Consider the following 13,180-nt stretch of genomic DNA (forward strand, 5'->3'; position numbering starts at 1 on the left):
AGGAATGCTATAAGAAAAGCAAACAAAGCACTGGCTTTAATTTCTGGGGGGACAGAACCAAAAAAGCAGACAAGTTATTTAAACTTGCAGAACCTTGTTTGTACGACACTTGGGTTACTGTAAACAGGCCTGGTCCCCATAACAGATTTTTTTTAAAAAGCACTTAATATGCAAAACAGATTTATGATACTAGAATTGAGGCTGCACCCAACAGGAAAGATTGAACAGGCTGAAGCACTCGTTTTTGGGTGATGTTGATTGGGGTGGCAGGAACAGACCCAAAAGGTTATGATTATGAAAAGATTTTATGTTGGGCACAAAAAAGGATGCTGCCACTTGTGTCAAGGCCAGATTTAGGGCTGTAAATGTAAGTCACGAGTAAATCCAACAGGGAATTCAGGCAAGTTCTTTATTGAGAGAGTGATTAGAATGATGAACAAGGAATTGCACAGATGATTTAAGGAGGAAGAAAGGAATATGTTGAGGGGATTAGAAGGGTAGAAGACTCATGTACAGCATAAACACCTACATGGATATGTTGGGCCAAATGGCCTGCTCATGTTCTGTAAATACAATGTAATAGTATGTAATGAAGTTGCTCAAGAGCTTTGAAATACTTATTTGGCCCTGCTGCCATTTCTGGAATCTGCACTCCAAACTTAGGACGCCAGTTGCAGCTCCTTTTTTTTTTAAAAAAGGAAAAAGCTTCACCCTTGGGACGTAAGCATTGCAGGCAACGCCAGCACTTATTGTCCATCCCCAGTTGCACTCAAAAAGGTGGCTGTGCTTCAAGATAATACATTGCTGGAGAGACAGAGGATCTGATAAGCTGCAAGTTATTTAATTATTGGTCAACCCTTGATATACTAAATTGTTGAATATATGATTCTCACAGTGGTTACTACCAGATCAATGGTGAATACACTGCAGTAATACTTCCTTTATGCAGTGTACAAATATATTGCATGATGTAGTATTACGCCAGATCAGTCTTAATCCCTAGTCAATGACTGTCATTTTCTGAGATGAACTGGCCAATGAGACAGGAGAACAAAAATAAGAAAAAGCCTTGAAGTACACTGTCTTTTAGTGGAAAATCTAAACCACTAGTGGCAAAATCACCAAGGTTGGTTAAAAAAAAACAAGATGAGCATGATTTTAAACATTATTGTTTATTAAATGAATACACCCACCTTAAGTTTTTTCACAAACTTGAATGGGAAACAGTCTTTATCAATTACAGCAAATTTGTGAGATACTCTCACGAGAGAAAGTAAACTTCAGATAGTTGTACTCTACCCGATTTTCTTTTGACAGGATCATTAGCAGCTTTGAGTCAGAGATTTATCATTTTTCTGTGTATTCTAAAGGGAAAATATGACAGCCTAGTAAATTAACTAGCCAGGTAATTTTGCCCTCCAGAAACAAAATGCTTTTGAAAGGTGAAGAGTAAGTCCTTATTTCACAAATTTGAAATGAATAAAAAAAGTTCTCAAACTGTGACCACCTGAATGATTTTACCACTAAACTTTAAAAAAAAGTATTTGGTCAAACAATAATTAATTACCCAATTCAGAGACTGAAACGAGGAGCATTTCGCTGCTTCTTATTCACATCTTCAAGACTAGCTTTAAATTTTAGAAAGTCCTAACTATACACCAATATTCTTTTCTTGCAAATTCTAAATGCATGTTTTGGTAGAACCAGACTGTAAACAAATGCAATATTACTTGATACACAAGAGCTGCTTAACAGAAAGTCATTTTCATAAATACAAATATTAAAACAATCCTCAACACACTGACATTACAATTAATCTGCACCACAATGCAGCAAAATAATGAGCAAAAACTTCCAACAATTCTTATTGAATGAGTTTAGTTTGCATAACATACACAACAACCTAAAGTTTTCTTTTAATACAGCTCTTTTTCATCGATAAGTTCCAGAGCATGCCATTATATACACCAACTACTGTCTTTATTAACCAATAATCTTGTGTAACATATATATCTGCTATGATCAGGCAATAAATGTCTTGGTTTCACTCCCTCATCTTTACCCCTCCCCCCATCCAAGTGGAAGCCAAGATTCCAAATGGCTTTTAGATCACCGATGTCACCATTGCCTTGATAAGAGAAAATAAGTTACTCTACACCACTATTGGATTTATTTGTGGCTCGGAACATTATTGTGGGCATACATTTCAAGATTTACAGATATCCTGGTCATGTTTTGTGGGCATTTAGTATTGAGGAAAATTGACAAGACATGAATAGGAAGTGAGGTTTTTGAGAGAGAGAAGGTTTTGGATCCATTAAAATTAATTGCTGTAAGTTTGTCCTTCAGGGGGCTGTGAAATCTTCACATTCTCTTTGCATGTCATCATACGTCGTAGGTCTTGAAGTATAGCCTTAATACTATAGGAATTTTGCCACTTAGATAGAACTGGTATGCTACGTGAATCCACCTACAAGGGAAAAAAAGTTGTGTAAAATGCATAAGTACAATTTTAAACTTATTTTTTTCAAATAGCCAACCATCACCAATCAGACACAAGATCACAGATTAAGGCAAGTAACCTAGAGTCAGAAAATTCACGTTTATCTTTGACAGCTGTCAGGAGATATTCAAGAATGAAAGCTTGACAGAGTTCTGTAGCAGGATCAACCAATGGAAGTGGTGATTTTTGGGAGAGGCGGGGTGGAGGGTGGGGAAGAAAAAGCATTTATAAATTTTGTATAGAACACAAAAATATTCAGGAGAAGATCTTGCTTATTTTCCTGAATTAGGGTTCTAAAAGAAAAGTGAAATTTTCTGATCAGATATTCAAAAAGTTAGCTAAAATGAATTTAAATTTCCTTTGAAAATGCATTCTTTGATAGGATTGCATAAATCTATTGCTCGATTTTAGTTTTGCTGACTCCAAGAATTAAATTTCACTATACAGATTTTCTGTCCACCACTTTGTGCCTGCTGGGACCTATTCAGATAAGCTTTCAGTAATTATTCCAATCCTTAATGTAGATGCACAATTTATGAATTTCTGTCAGCATGAGAAATAATTTAGCTTACCTACTACAGCCAAAACTTGTTCACTGATTAATCTAAGGTGGCTTAACCAAGGAATTGCATTTTATCAACAGCCTATAAGGGTGTAAAAGCAATATCAATTGTTTTGGCCCAAATTTTAATCCTAACAATATTCAATTCACACTGCAGAGACCTTTCCTCTCAGATTCCTCCATACTCAGAGTGGTGATGAGATTTGGGCAGAATGTGGAAATCAATGATGCAGCAGCATACAGAATCATAGAATGGTTAAAGTACAGGAGCGTTGTACCTGTTGTGTCCATGCCAGCTTGCTGTAATAGCAGCTCAGCTAGCCCCAGCAACCATCCCACGCCATACACCCATTCCCACCACCAAATCCCTACAATTTCTCTCTTCAAGTGCTTACCTATTCCCTTTTGAAAGCCACAACTGAATCCACCTTCGCCACACTTTCATACAGTGCATTCCAGATCCTAACCACTTGCTGGGTAAAAAAAGGATTTTCTTCTGTCACCATTGCTTCTTTTGCAAACTACCTTAAATCAATGTCCCCGCATCCACAGAAACAGTTTCTCTCTACCTGTTCCCTTTGGACCTTTCATGATCTTGAAAACCTCTGCCAAATCTCTTCTTAATCTTCTCTAAGGAGGACAACCCCAGCTTCTCTAATCTATCCATGTAATTGAAGTCCCTCATCCCCGAAAACCATTCTCATCTTTGACATAAGCATACGAAATAGGAGAAGTAGGCGATTTGACCCCTCGAGCCTGCTCCGCCATTCAATAAGATCATGGATCAGTTTGTGTTGAGTTCCACATTCCCATCTACGCTCGATAACCTTAGACTCTTGTTCGGCAAGGGAATCAATCCACCTCTGCCTTAAAAGGTATTCAATGACCCTGCCTTCACCACCTTCTGAGGCAGAGAGTTCCAAAGTCACAACCCTCAGAGGACAATTTTCTCATCTGCCCTAAAAGAGTGACCCCTAATTTTAAAACAGTTCCCCTTAGTTCTGGACTCACCCACAAAAGAGGAAACATCCTTTCCATGTCCACCTTGTCAATAACGTTCAGGATCTTATATACTTCAATCAAGACACCCCTCACTCTAAACTTCAGTGGAAACAAGCCCAGTATGTCCAACCTTTCCTCATAAGATGACCCGCTCATTCCAGGTATCAATGTAGTAAACCTCCTCTGAACTGCCTCCAATGCATTTACATTCTGCCTTAAATAAGGAGACCAAAACTGCACACAGTATTCAAGATGTGGTCTCACCAATGCCTTGCATAACTGAAGCATAAGAGATCCTCTCTAAAGCCTTTTCATCCGGCCTAAAGTACAGTGCCCAGAATTGGACACAACAAATTGAGGCCAAACTAGTGTTTTATAAATGTTCAATACAACTTCCTTGCTTTTCTAATCTACGCTATTTATAAAGCTCAGGATCCCATTCTCCTTTTAACCAATTTCTCAACTTGCCCTGCCATCTTCAATGATTTATATACATACATCCCCAGGTCTCTTCTGTTCCTGCAACCATTTAGAATTGTACTCTTATTTTACATCGCCTCTCACTTCTTCTGAGCAAAATGTATGTAATTTCACACTTCTCTGCATTAAATTTTATCTGCTCATTCCATTTCATTTTAATTCATTCCACCAGCCTATGACCTCTTGAAGTCTATTGCTATCCTTCTCATAGTTTACAGCACCTCCAAGTGTTGTCATCTGCAAACTTTGAAATTGTGCACTGTACATCTAAGTCTAGGTCGTCAATATATATTGTACAAGTCCCAGTGGATTGTAACATGAGGTGGTAGGATACAAGTTTGTCCTAACAAATCCCAACATAATGTGCTAATTGCAATTATACCAATGAGACAAATGAGAGGAAAGGAATGAGAAAGGCAAGTCTGCTTCCTTGTATACAGAGTCATAGAGGAATACTAGTTCCCCATCATTTTCCAGATTACCCAAGAACATGCACAACAGATAGCAGGGAATGAATTATTAGTTATCCAAAAATAACTTCTACAATTCTTGTGTGCATCAGCATTCCCCTACCTCACCATCCTTGGTGACGTAATGGTGCAAAGACACAGAATCTCTTAGAATATTGACTTCCTTCGGATGGTGAGTTACAGAAGGGTTTTACCATTTGCCATATATCAATGGCTGTACTAGTTAGTGAAAAAAACTGCATTTCTATGTTATCTAATCACGTCTCAAAAGCGCATCTACTTCACACACAATTAACAACTTCTGTGGTGCAGTGATTAATGTAGTCAAATATTTGTGCAGGCCAGTATCACAAGCATCAGTAAATCAAATTACCAACTGATCTGTTCTTGGTGCTGTTGGTTAAAAGAGAATGTTAGTCAGGGACAAGAGCCAGATTTTCATGTACAGCTGGGTTCTTAAATATCTACTTGAATCCTTGGTTTGACATTTCATACATATGTGACAGATCCAACATTGCAGCACTTTCATTGTACTGCAATGGAATGCCAGCTTGATTATATATTCAATTTCTTCAATGAGGCTTGCATCTAAATCAGATGAGAACACTTCCATTTAAGCCAAGCTGATTTTTAATTTGGGGGAGGGGTGGCAGGGTTGGCTGTTGCAGGGGATTAAAGGAAAACAAAGGGTTATGCAGCAGCAATTTCCAACACACCATCACTAAATGTGGATCCCAACTGTTATTCTGCTCGATTAAAGCTACGTCGCTGGGCACTGTCAAATACATAAAATATGTTTTCACAAATTAATAGGGAAAAACATTGGGAGCAAATCACAAAATTGTTAGGCCATTCAGCCCATCGTGCCTGCACCAGCGCACTGAATAAGCATTTCACCTAGCTTCTCCCCATAACCCTGCACATTGTTTCTTTTCAAATAGTCATCTAACTCCCTCTTGAATGCCTCAATTGAACCTACCTCCATCACATTCTCAGGCAGTGCATTCCAGACCCTAACCACTTGTATGCAAAAGTTTTTTCTCATGCCACTTTTGCTTCTTTTACCAATTAGCTGAAATCTGTGCCCTCTTTTTCTCGATCCTTCTGCCAATGGGGACAGTTTTGCCTATCTAAAATCATCTCCACTTTCTCTTGTGTGCTCTGAACAGCTGGTCTTCAAAACTGACAAAAACATACATGCTGATCACCTACATAAATTCTTGGTCAAGGATGGTGCGCCACATATTAAAGGAGAAAAGATAACCTGAGAGAGAGTCAGAAGTCAGGAGAAATGAACAAAAGGTCAAAAGGCAAAAAGTGAAGGTATCTTAGACTGCCAGCATGTCATTAAAATCATTGGATAATAGTTCACTCACCAGTCCATTGGAATTATTTATTCCATTCATATTTATTTTTGTTACAAATCTAACAGTTGGAGCTACATCTGGATATCTAGTTCCACACTCTATTTTCAGGCTATATATTCTGTTTTCAAAACAAGTCTGAAAAAAAAAAGAACATTCAAATTTGGAATATTTCATCGAACAAATGCAAAAGTAGTACAGTAGACATACTAAGCATGATCCTGGAAAACTTATGCATCAAGTTTTGCCAGGTGCTGTCAATTGCAATTGAGTAGCAAAGAGCAGGTCGTTTTTAACTGTTTGTTTGGAAATTGCTTCAGACTTCACCACTTACAGCCCATGCCAACTTCTCTATTTCCGAAAAAATACATTTTGTTGAAGCTTTTTCATCTTGCACTCAGCAGGACAATCGCAAGAATACCAATGTCAGGAGAAGCAATAACCTGATGGATATTCTTGCAGTTGGCCTGATGGGCACAAGACGAAAAGCTTGACAAAATGTATTTTTCCAGTAATACTCAGGTTCTGTACTACCAAATGACTATTCTCTATTTCCTTTTAGATAAATCTGAGCAACAAAAAGGAACAGCCAAGGATCAAGGACTCCAATCCTACTTTCCATCTATCATTAGTTCACCTGTTGGATCTTTGTTTCCCCTACATGAAGCATCAGCTCAGCTGCATCCACCTGCAACGATGGTTGCTTAGCTTTTGTAAGGATCACTTGGTGGATAACCGAGGCTTTACAGATTCGATCAATTTGGATACTTTCCTGCTGTTCAGTGACCAATCAAAATCCATGCCCAGCATCAATGCTCCAGCATATACAAGAAAACTGACTCAGAACAAGTCAATCTACACATCCTTCAATCAACACCACCCCCCCACTTAAAAACCTAGCGTACATTTATGAAGGCATCCTGTATGAATAAGTCGTACGGACTCAAAAGGTCAACTGCTTCTCTCTCCACAGATGCTGTCAGACCTCAATTTTTCCAGCATTTTCTGTTTTTGTTTCAGGTTTCCAGTGTCCACAGTATTTTGCTTTTATCTGTGTGAAGAGGGTGGTTTATCCATGGCTGAGGATGGACTTCCTGCAGTAGGTCCTTCGCTACACCAAGAGTACCACCACCTGAGGCCCCAAAGACTTCTATAAAGCAGCAAATATCTACCTCTGAACCTTCTATTGACAGGCTTAAGATATCAAAACAGAACAAACATTATAGGGATTACACAGCACAATAGTAGATTACAGCCATTTTTGAGTTGATGGGTGTTTCGGAAAAGGTCCCTTTTAGTAATCATTATAGCAAAACCGGTGCCAATCAACCCTTACTGGAAAGTGGAAAAACATGATCATAATTTTCTCTCCACGGTATAGTACAAGGAGAGAACATTTGCACAATAGTATTTTGACCCTATATTACTTGTTACTTTACTGACCCTGGGTGGCCCAATAATCATTCCTGTCCATCGTGTGAGTGTCATATCTTCATCATCCTCGAGGCCCCAGCTCACAGTTCCATCACCTACACCTTTCTGGCCTTCTTCAAGTTCTTCCAACAAACAAAAATTGCGAGGAACTGTCCAACATATATAAAAAAGTAATTAGTTGTTGCACCATTAGCCAACATCAAGATCAGAAATACACTGTAACCAAAAAAAAAAAATCCATCATAAGACCAAAACTAATTTCTCTTTCACAAGCTAAAAATATCCATATGTTCTTTCAAAAGCAACAGTACAGGTTATGCAATCCAAGTTTGGTCTGCAAATTTTAAGTTATATGATAAGTGTTTACAACTGGCTTAACAGAAATTGAACTTTAACTATAAATATAAAAAGCCATTCTTACTTTATCCATAATGCGCTGACATTATTCCATAATCTCTACAAATAGAAGGCATTCCCAGTGATGCCCAATTAAAATTTGTAATACACCTTACACAACTTGAAAATCTAGCAGTTTCTTAATCACATTGTCAATTCATACCAGCAACCACCTCACATTTCAGTTTGCCAAGTGTAATACATAGTAATCATGGGCCTATTGTAGAGAAAAGCAATTCTGGGATGGATTTCACACAATCCCACATATATTCTTACAATGGTGTGTATTTTCACTGCTTACAGTGTGTGGTGCTCTGTTCCCTAGACAATGACTCCATCCCTCTTCACAACCTTGTGTAATATTTGCCCCTTAGCTACTGACCACATATTCACGCCACTTACAAGGCCAGCTATTTCCATGTCCGTAACATTATCTGATTCTGGCCTGCCTCAGTTCACCTACTAATGAAACCCTCATCCATGCCTTTGCTGCCTCTAGACTGGATTATTTCAACGTGCGCCTGGCCGGCCTCCCACATTCAAGTTTACGGAGGGGTAAGTCATCCAAACTCTACGGCCTGTGTCCTTACTTGCACCAAGTCCCATTTTCCCATCATCCCTGCGCTCACTGACTTGCACTAGCTTCTGGGTGAGCAACACCTCAGTTTTAAAATTCTCATCCTTGTTTTCAAATCTCTCCATGGCCTCCCCTCTACCTATATCTGATCTCTTCCAGCTACATTATCCTCAGATATCTACGCTCCTTATTCTAGCATCCTGAGCATCTCTAATTTAAATTGCTCCAGCAGCTGACAAGGCCTAAACTCCACAAGTCCCTAACTTAAACTTGCCCACCTCTCTACCTCTTTCCTTTTAAAAAAACTGTCCTTAAAACCTACTTCTTTGACCAAGCTTTTGGCCTCTACCCTAATAATGCCTTAAGTGACTCAGTGTCAAATTTTGTTTTATAATGTTCCTTGGGATATATTAACCACTATACAAGTTCTATTAGTCAGATGTCATTAGTTAGACTTGTCTTTTCAGATTTTCACATTTGAGACAAATTGCTGAAAATGTTCACCAATAATGCAGTCAGAAAAACAGTGCAAGCAAATACATGCTGCTTTAATCAAACAAGTGGTGTATATTAGGATGTCAAATCAGGTGCAGTAAGAGGGGAAATAAGAGACTGAGAGAAAAAAGACAGGAGTAAAAAAGAATTTTTATATTTTTAAAATTTCCAACAATCAACACCTAAAAGAATAAAACTTCTAACTTGTAAGAGTTAATTTCAGTGTGAGAGTTTTTAATGCTTGATAATTACCACTCATGTCATTCAGAGCACTTAAGACTGGAAGGGACAAGATTTAACTCTGTGGCCAGTCTAGTTCATGTCTCCCATGCAAGTACAGCAACTTCATATCACTCATAGATTTTTCTGGTGAGGCAGCCAGAGAGAGGTGCATTTTGGCAAAGTGACACATCTGGATTTTCACATTTTAGCCATGCATCTGCATTCACTTGAACCTTATCACTGGCAGATAGACAACGGTGAAGACCATTAACTTCAATATTTTTTTCTATTCATTTATGGGATGTGGGCACCACTGACAAGGCCAGCATTTATTGCCCATCCCTAATTGCTCTTGAGACGGTGGTTGTGAGCTGCCTTCTTGAACCACTGCAGATAATCTGGTGTAGGTTCACCCACAATGCTAGTAGGGAGGGAGTTCCAGGATTTTGACCAAGCAACAGTGAGGGAATGGTGATATTTTTGCAAGTCAGGATGCTGTATGGCTTGGAGGGGAACTTCCAGGTGGTGGAACTGCCCATGTATCTGCTGCCCATGTCTTTCCAGATGGTAGCGGCCGTGAGTTTAGAAGGTGCTGCCTAAGGAGCCTTAGTGAGTTTCTGCAGTGTATCTTGTAGGTGGTACACACTGCTGCCATTGCTCATTGGTGGCGGAGGAAGCAAATGTTTGTGGACGGGGTGCCAAGTGGGTTGTTTTGTCCTGGACGGTGTCAAGCTTATTGAGTGTTGTTGGAGCTGCACTCATCCAGGTAAGTGGGGGGTATTCCATCACACTCCTGACCTGTGCCTTGTAAATGGTGGTCAGGCTTTGGAGAGTCAGGAGGAGAGTTACTCATCACAGGATTCCGAGCCTCTGACCTGCCCCCTGGTTTTTGACCCCTCTACTAATGGAAAAGTGCCTTCCTATCCACCCCATGCCCCTCAATCGTATACACCTCTATCAAGCCCCCTCTCAACCTTCACTGCTCCAAGGAAAACAACCTCAGCCTATCCAATCTTTCCTCATAGCTCAAACCCTCCAGCCCAGGCAGCATCCTGGTAAATCTCCTCTGCACCCTCTCCAGTGCAATCACATCCTTCCTATAATGTGGTGACCAGAACTGTACACAGTACTCCAGTTGTGGCCTAACCAGAGTTTTACACAATTCCAGCATAACCTCCCTGCTCTTGTATCCTATGCCTCAGCTAATAAAGGCAAGTATCCCATGTGCCTTCTTAACCACCTTATCTACATGCCCTGCTACCTTCAGGGATCCTTGGGTCGCTGTCAGCGACCAAAAGGTCTTCACCAGCAGCACAGGTGAAGGAAGATTGTACGTCTCACTGGCCATGAAAGCAGCTGCAGCGACAAGGTGTTCCCAGTCAACATGTCAAAGAAATCTGACCATCAATCCATCAAAATCATATGAACAATGATGGAGCCCCAAGGACTCCATGTTAAGCAAAATTATGCACAGGGTCCATTTCAAAGTCCTGTGGTATTGGAAAATTGGTGACGGGGACAAGGGAGTCCCTAGTCAAGAATCTGCACACAGGCGACAAATACATGAAAGTTGTTGAACACCTGTGGGATTTCTTTGGGCAGTAGCATCTATAACTGAGCAGTCCTCCTCAAGAATACCCTCTGCTCACCTGATATGGGGAGGGAGCCAGAAAAACCTGTGGGGTGACCAAATTTATCAAAAAGAAAAATTTTAAATTTTGCACTTGGTGTGTTATAACACTTATTGATAATCTTAAGAGAACTGCAATCCTATCACCTGAGCTATCAAGACTTCAAATTGACATTGCCACCCTCAGTGGGACCTGCCTTCCAGGGGAGGGGGAGCTGATGGGACAAGCAGAGGGATATATCTTCTAATGGAAAGCAAAGACTGACAGCGACCCTCATGTCCAGAGTTGGCTTTGCCATCTCAAATAGGATCTTGGGGGGCATTTCCAGAACTCCAATTGCATTAACAAAAAATTCATGACACTTCACCTCCAGCCCAGCCATAAACAATATGCACCGCCATTAGTGCTTATGCCCTAACCTTTGACAAAGTCACTGACATTCCAAAACAGCTAAGATCATCCTTCTGGGGAGCTCTAATGCCAAGGTTGGTCATGACTCCAATGTCTGGAGCAGAACCACTGGGAAAAACAAGGTGGGAAAAGCCAATGCAAAGTTCCTTGCTGACAAAGTGTGCTCAGCCTGGCCTCATAACAGATGGCCTTCCATCAGAAGGGCAAATACAAAACTGCATGGAGGCATCCTAGATCAAAGCACTAACACCTCCCGATTATATCATTGTTTGGTCAAAGGTCTAAGTGATGTCTGTATCACTTGATCCATATGGGGAACTGAGCCCTGATGGACAAATCATGGACCTGCTTGAAGAGTGATGAACATCCACCTAGCACCACGACAGCGCAATGCCCAAAACTCCAAGGAGGATGATGATCAGTGTCTCTGCCCAAAAGCAGCCTGACCGAAGAGAGGAATTCAAACCGCGGCTCACATCCAATCTGGAAAATGCTCAAACATCTGAGTTTTGGAACAGTAGGATCAAACAAAGTCAGCTGTACTAGACTCCTGTGCTCAGTCCATTGGGTTTGAGCACAGTCAGCACCAGGACTGGTTCAATGAAAACAATGCTGAAATATGTGACCCCCTAGAACAAAAATGAGCAGCCTTCGCTGCCTAGCAGAACAACCCAGGTCACAAGTCAAGGAGGCAACATTCCAACAGCTCAAGGCTGACACCCAAAGACAAACTCGGAAGATAAAGGACGAGGTGGGAAAAGAAAGCCTGGAGATATCCAACAATATGCTGACCATCATGAAAATTTTTTTGAAGCCACCAGGGTCATCTATGGACCAAGGTCAAATGGACAAAATCCCCTTCACTCACAGAATGATACCTCTCTTCTTAAGGATGATAATGCCATCTGTCAACTCTAGAAAGAACATTTTCAACAACTCCTTAGCTGTGAATCCACAGTGGCAGCTGATAGCCTGGAGACTATCCTCCAGTATCCTGTGGTAGAATCCATGGGTGAATCACCATCGTTGGGGGAGTAGCAACAAGCAAACAGATCAAAAACAACAAAGCCTATAGTCCCGATGGTATTCCAGCAGAGGTCTTCAAATCTGGCAGACTTTTGCTCACATCAAGACTCCATGCACTTATCCTATGGACTGACTTAGTTTCTTAGGTCCCATGCAAGACAATGGGCAGCAAGACCCCACCACCGGCCCCTTTCCATCGATCTTTTGCTCCAATCCAGGTGGTGCCCCACTCGAAGGTACTCCTTAAATGTACTTTGCCAGGTCTTCTTCCATCTGATGGTCTCCATTCTACTGCAACTCTGGTGAGGTATATGTCCAGGAGGCAAAATTCATGACCTGCCTGCCTCACTTGTCTCTGTCACGATGTCCTGCAGGTGCTAGGGATTTGAGAGGAAAAAGAACTCTTTGAACACCATCCGCAACCCCCATGACTTCAGGAATGGGACAATTGTAACCATCTTCAACAGGGGAGATAAATTATGCCGTGAAAGCTATTGAGGCAATTCCCTCTTTACAGGGAAAATCCTGACATATTCGCCTGAATCGTCTACTTCCTGGGGCTGAGGAAATCCTCCCAGAGACACTGCGGTTTTAGACCTTCCAGAGG

The 13,180-nt window shown here is 40.7% G+C and overlaps 1 protein-coding gene across 1 annotated transcript in view; it reads right to left on the reverse strand.

Moving 5' to 3' along the window:
* Positions 1-1,153: 1,153 nt before the first annotated feature.
* Positions 1,154-13,180, reverse strand: part of ube2v2 (ubiquitin-conjugating enzyme E2 variant 2) — a 28,300-nt gene continuing 16,273 nt past the window's right edge. The window contains exons 2-4 of the mRNA XM_078540536.1: positions 7,825-7,964; positions 6,394-6,519; positions 1,154-2,470 (exon numbers count right to left, since the gene is read on the reverse strand). Coding sequence (XP_078396662.1) covers positions 2,324-2,470; positions 6,394-6,519; positions 7,825-7,964 — 413 coding nt within the window. The 3' untranslated portion in view covers positions 1,154-2,323. The remainder of the gene's footprint in view (positions 2,471-6,393; positions 6,520-7,824; positions 7,965-13,180) is intronic.

The sequence above is a fragment of the Cetorhinus maximus genome, chromosome 4, assembly GCF_964194155.1.
Source record: "Cetorhinus maximus chromosome 4, sCetMax3.hap1.1, whole genome shotgun sequence".
In the NCBI taxonomy this organism is placed as follows: Eukaryota; Metazoa; Chordata; class Chondrichthyes; order Lamniformes; family Cetorhinidae; genus Cetorhinus; species Cetorhinus maximus.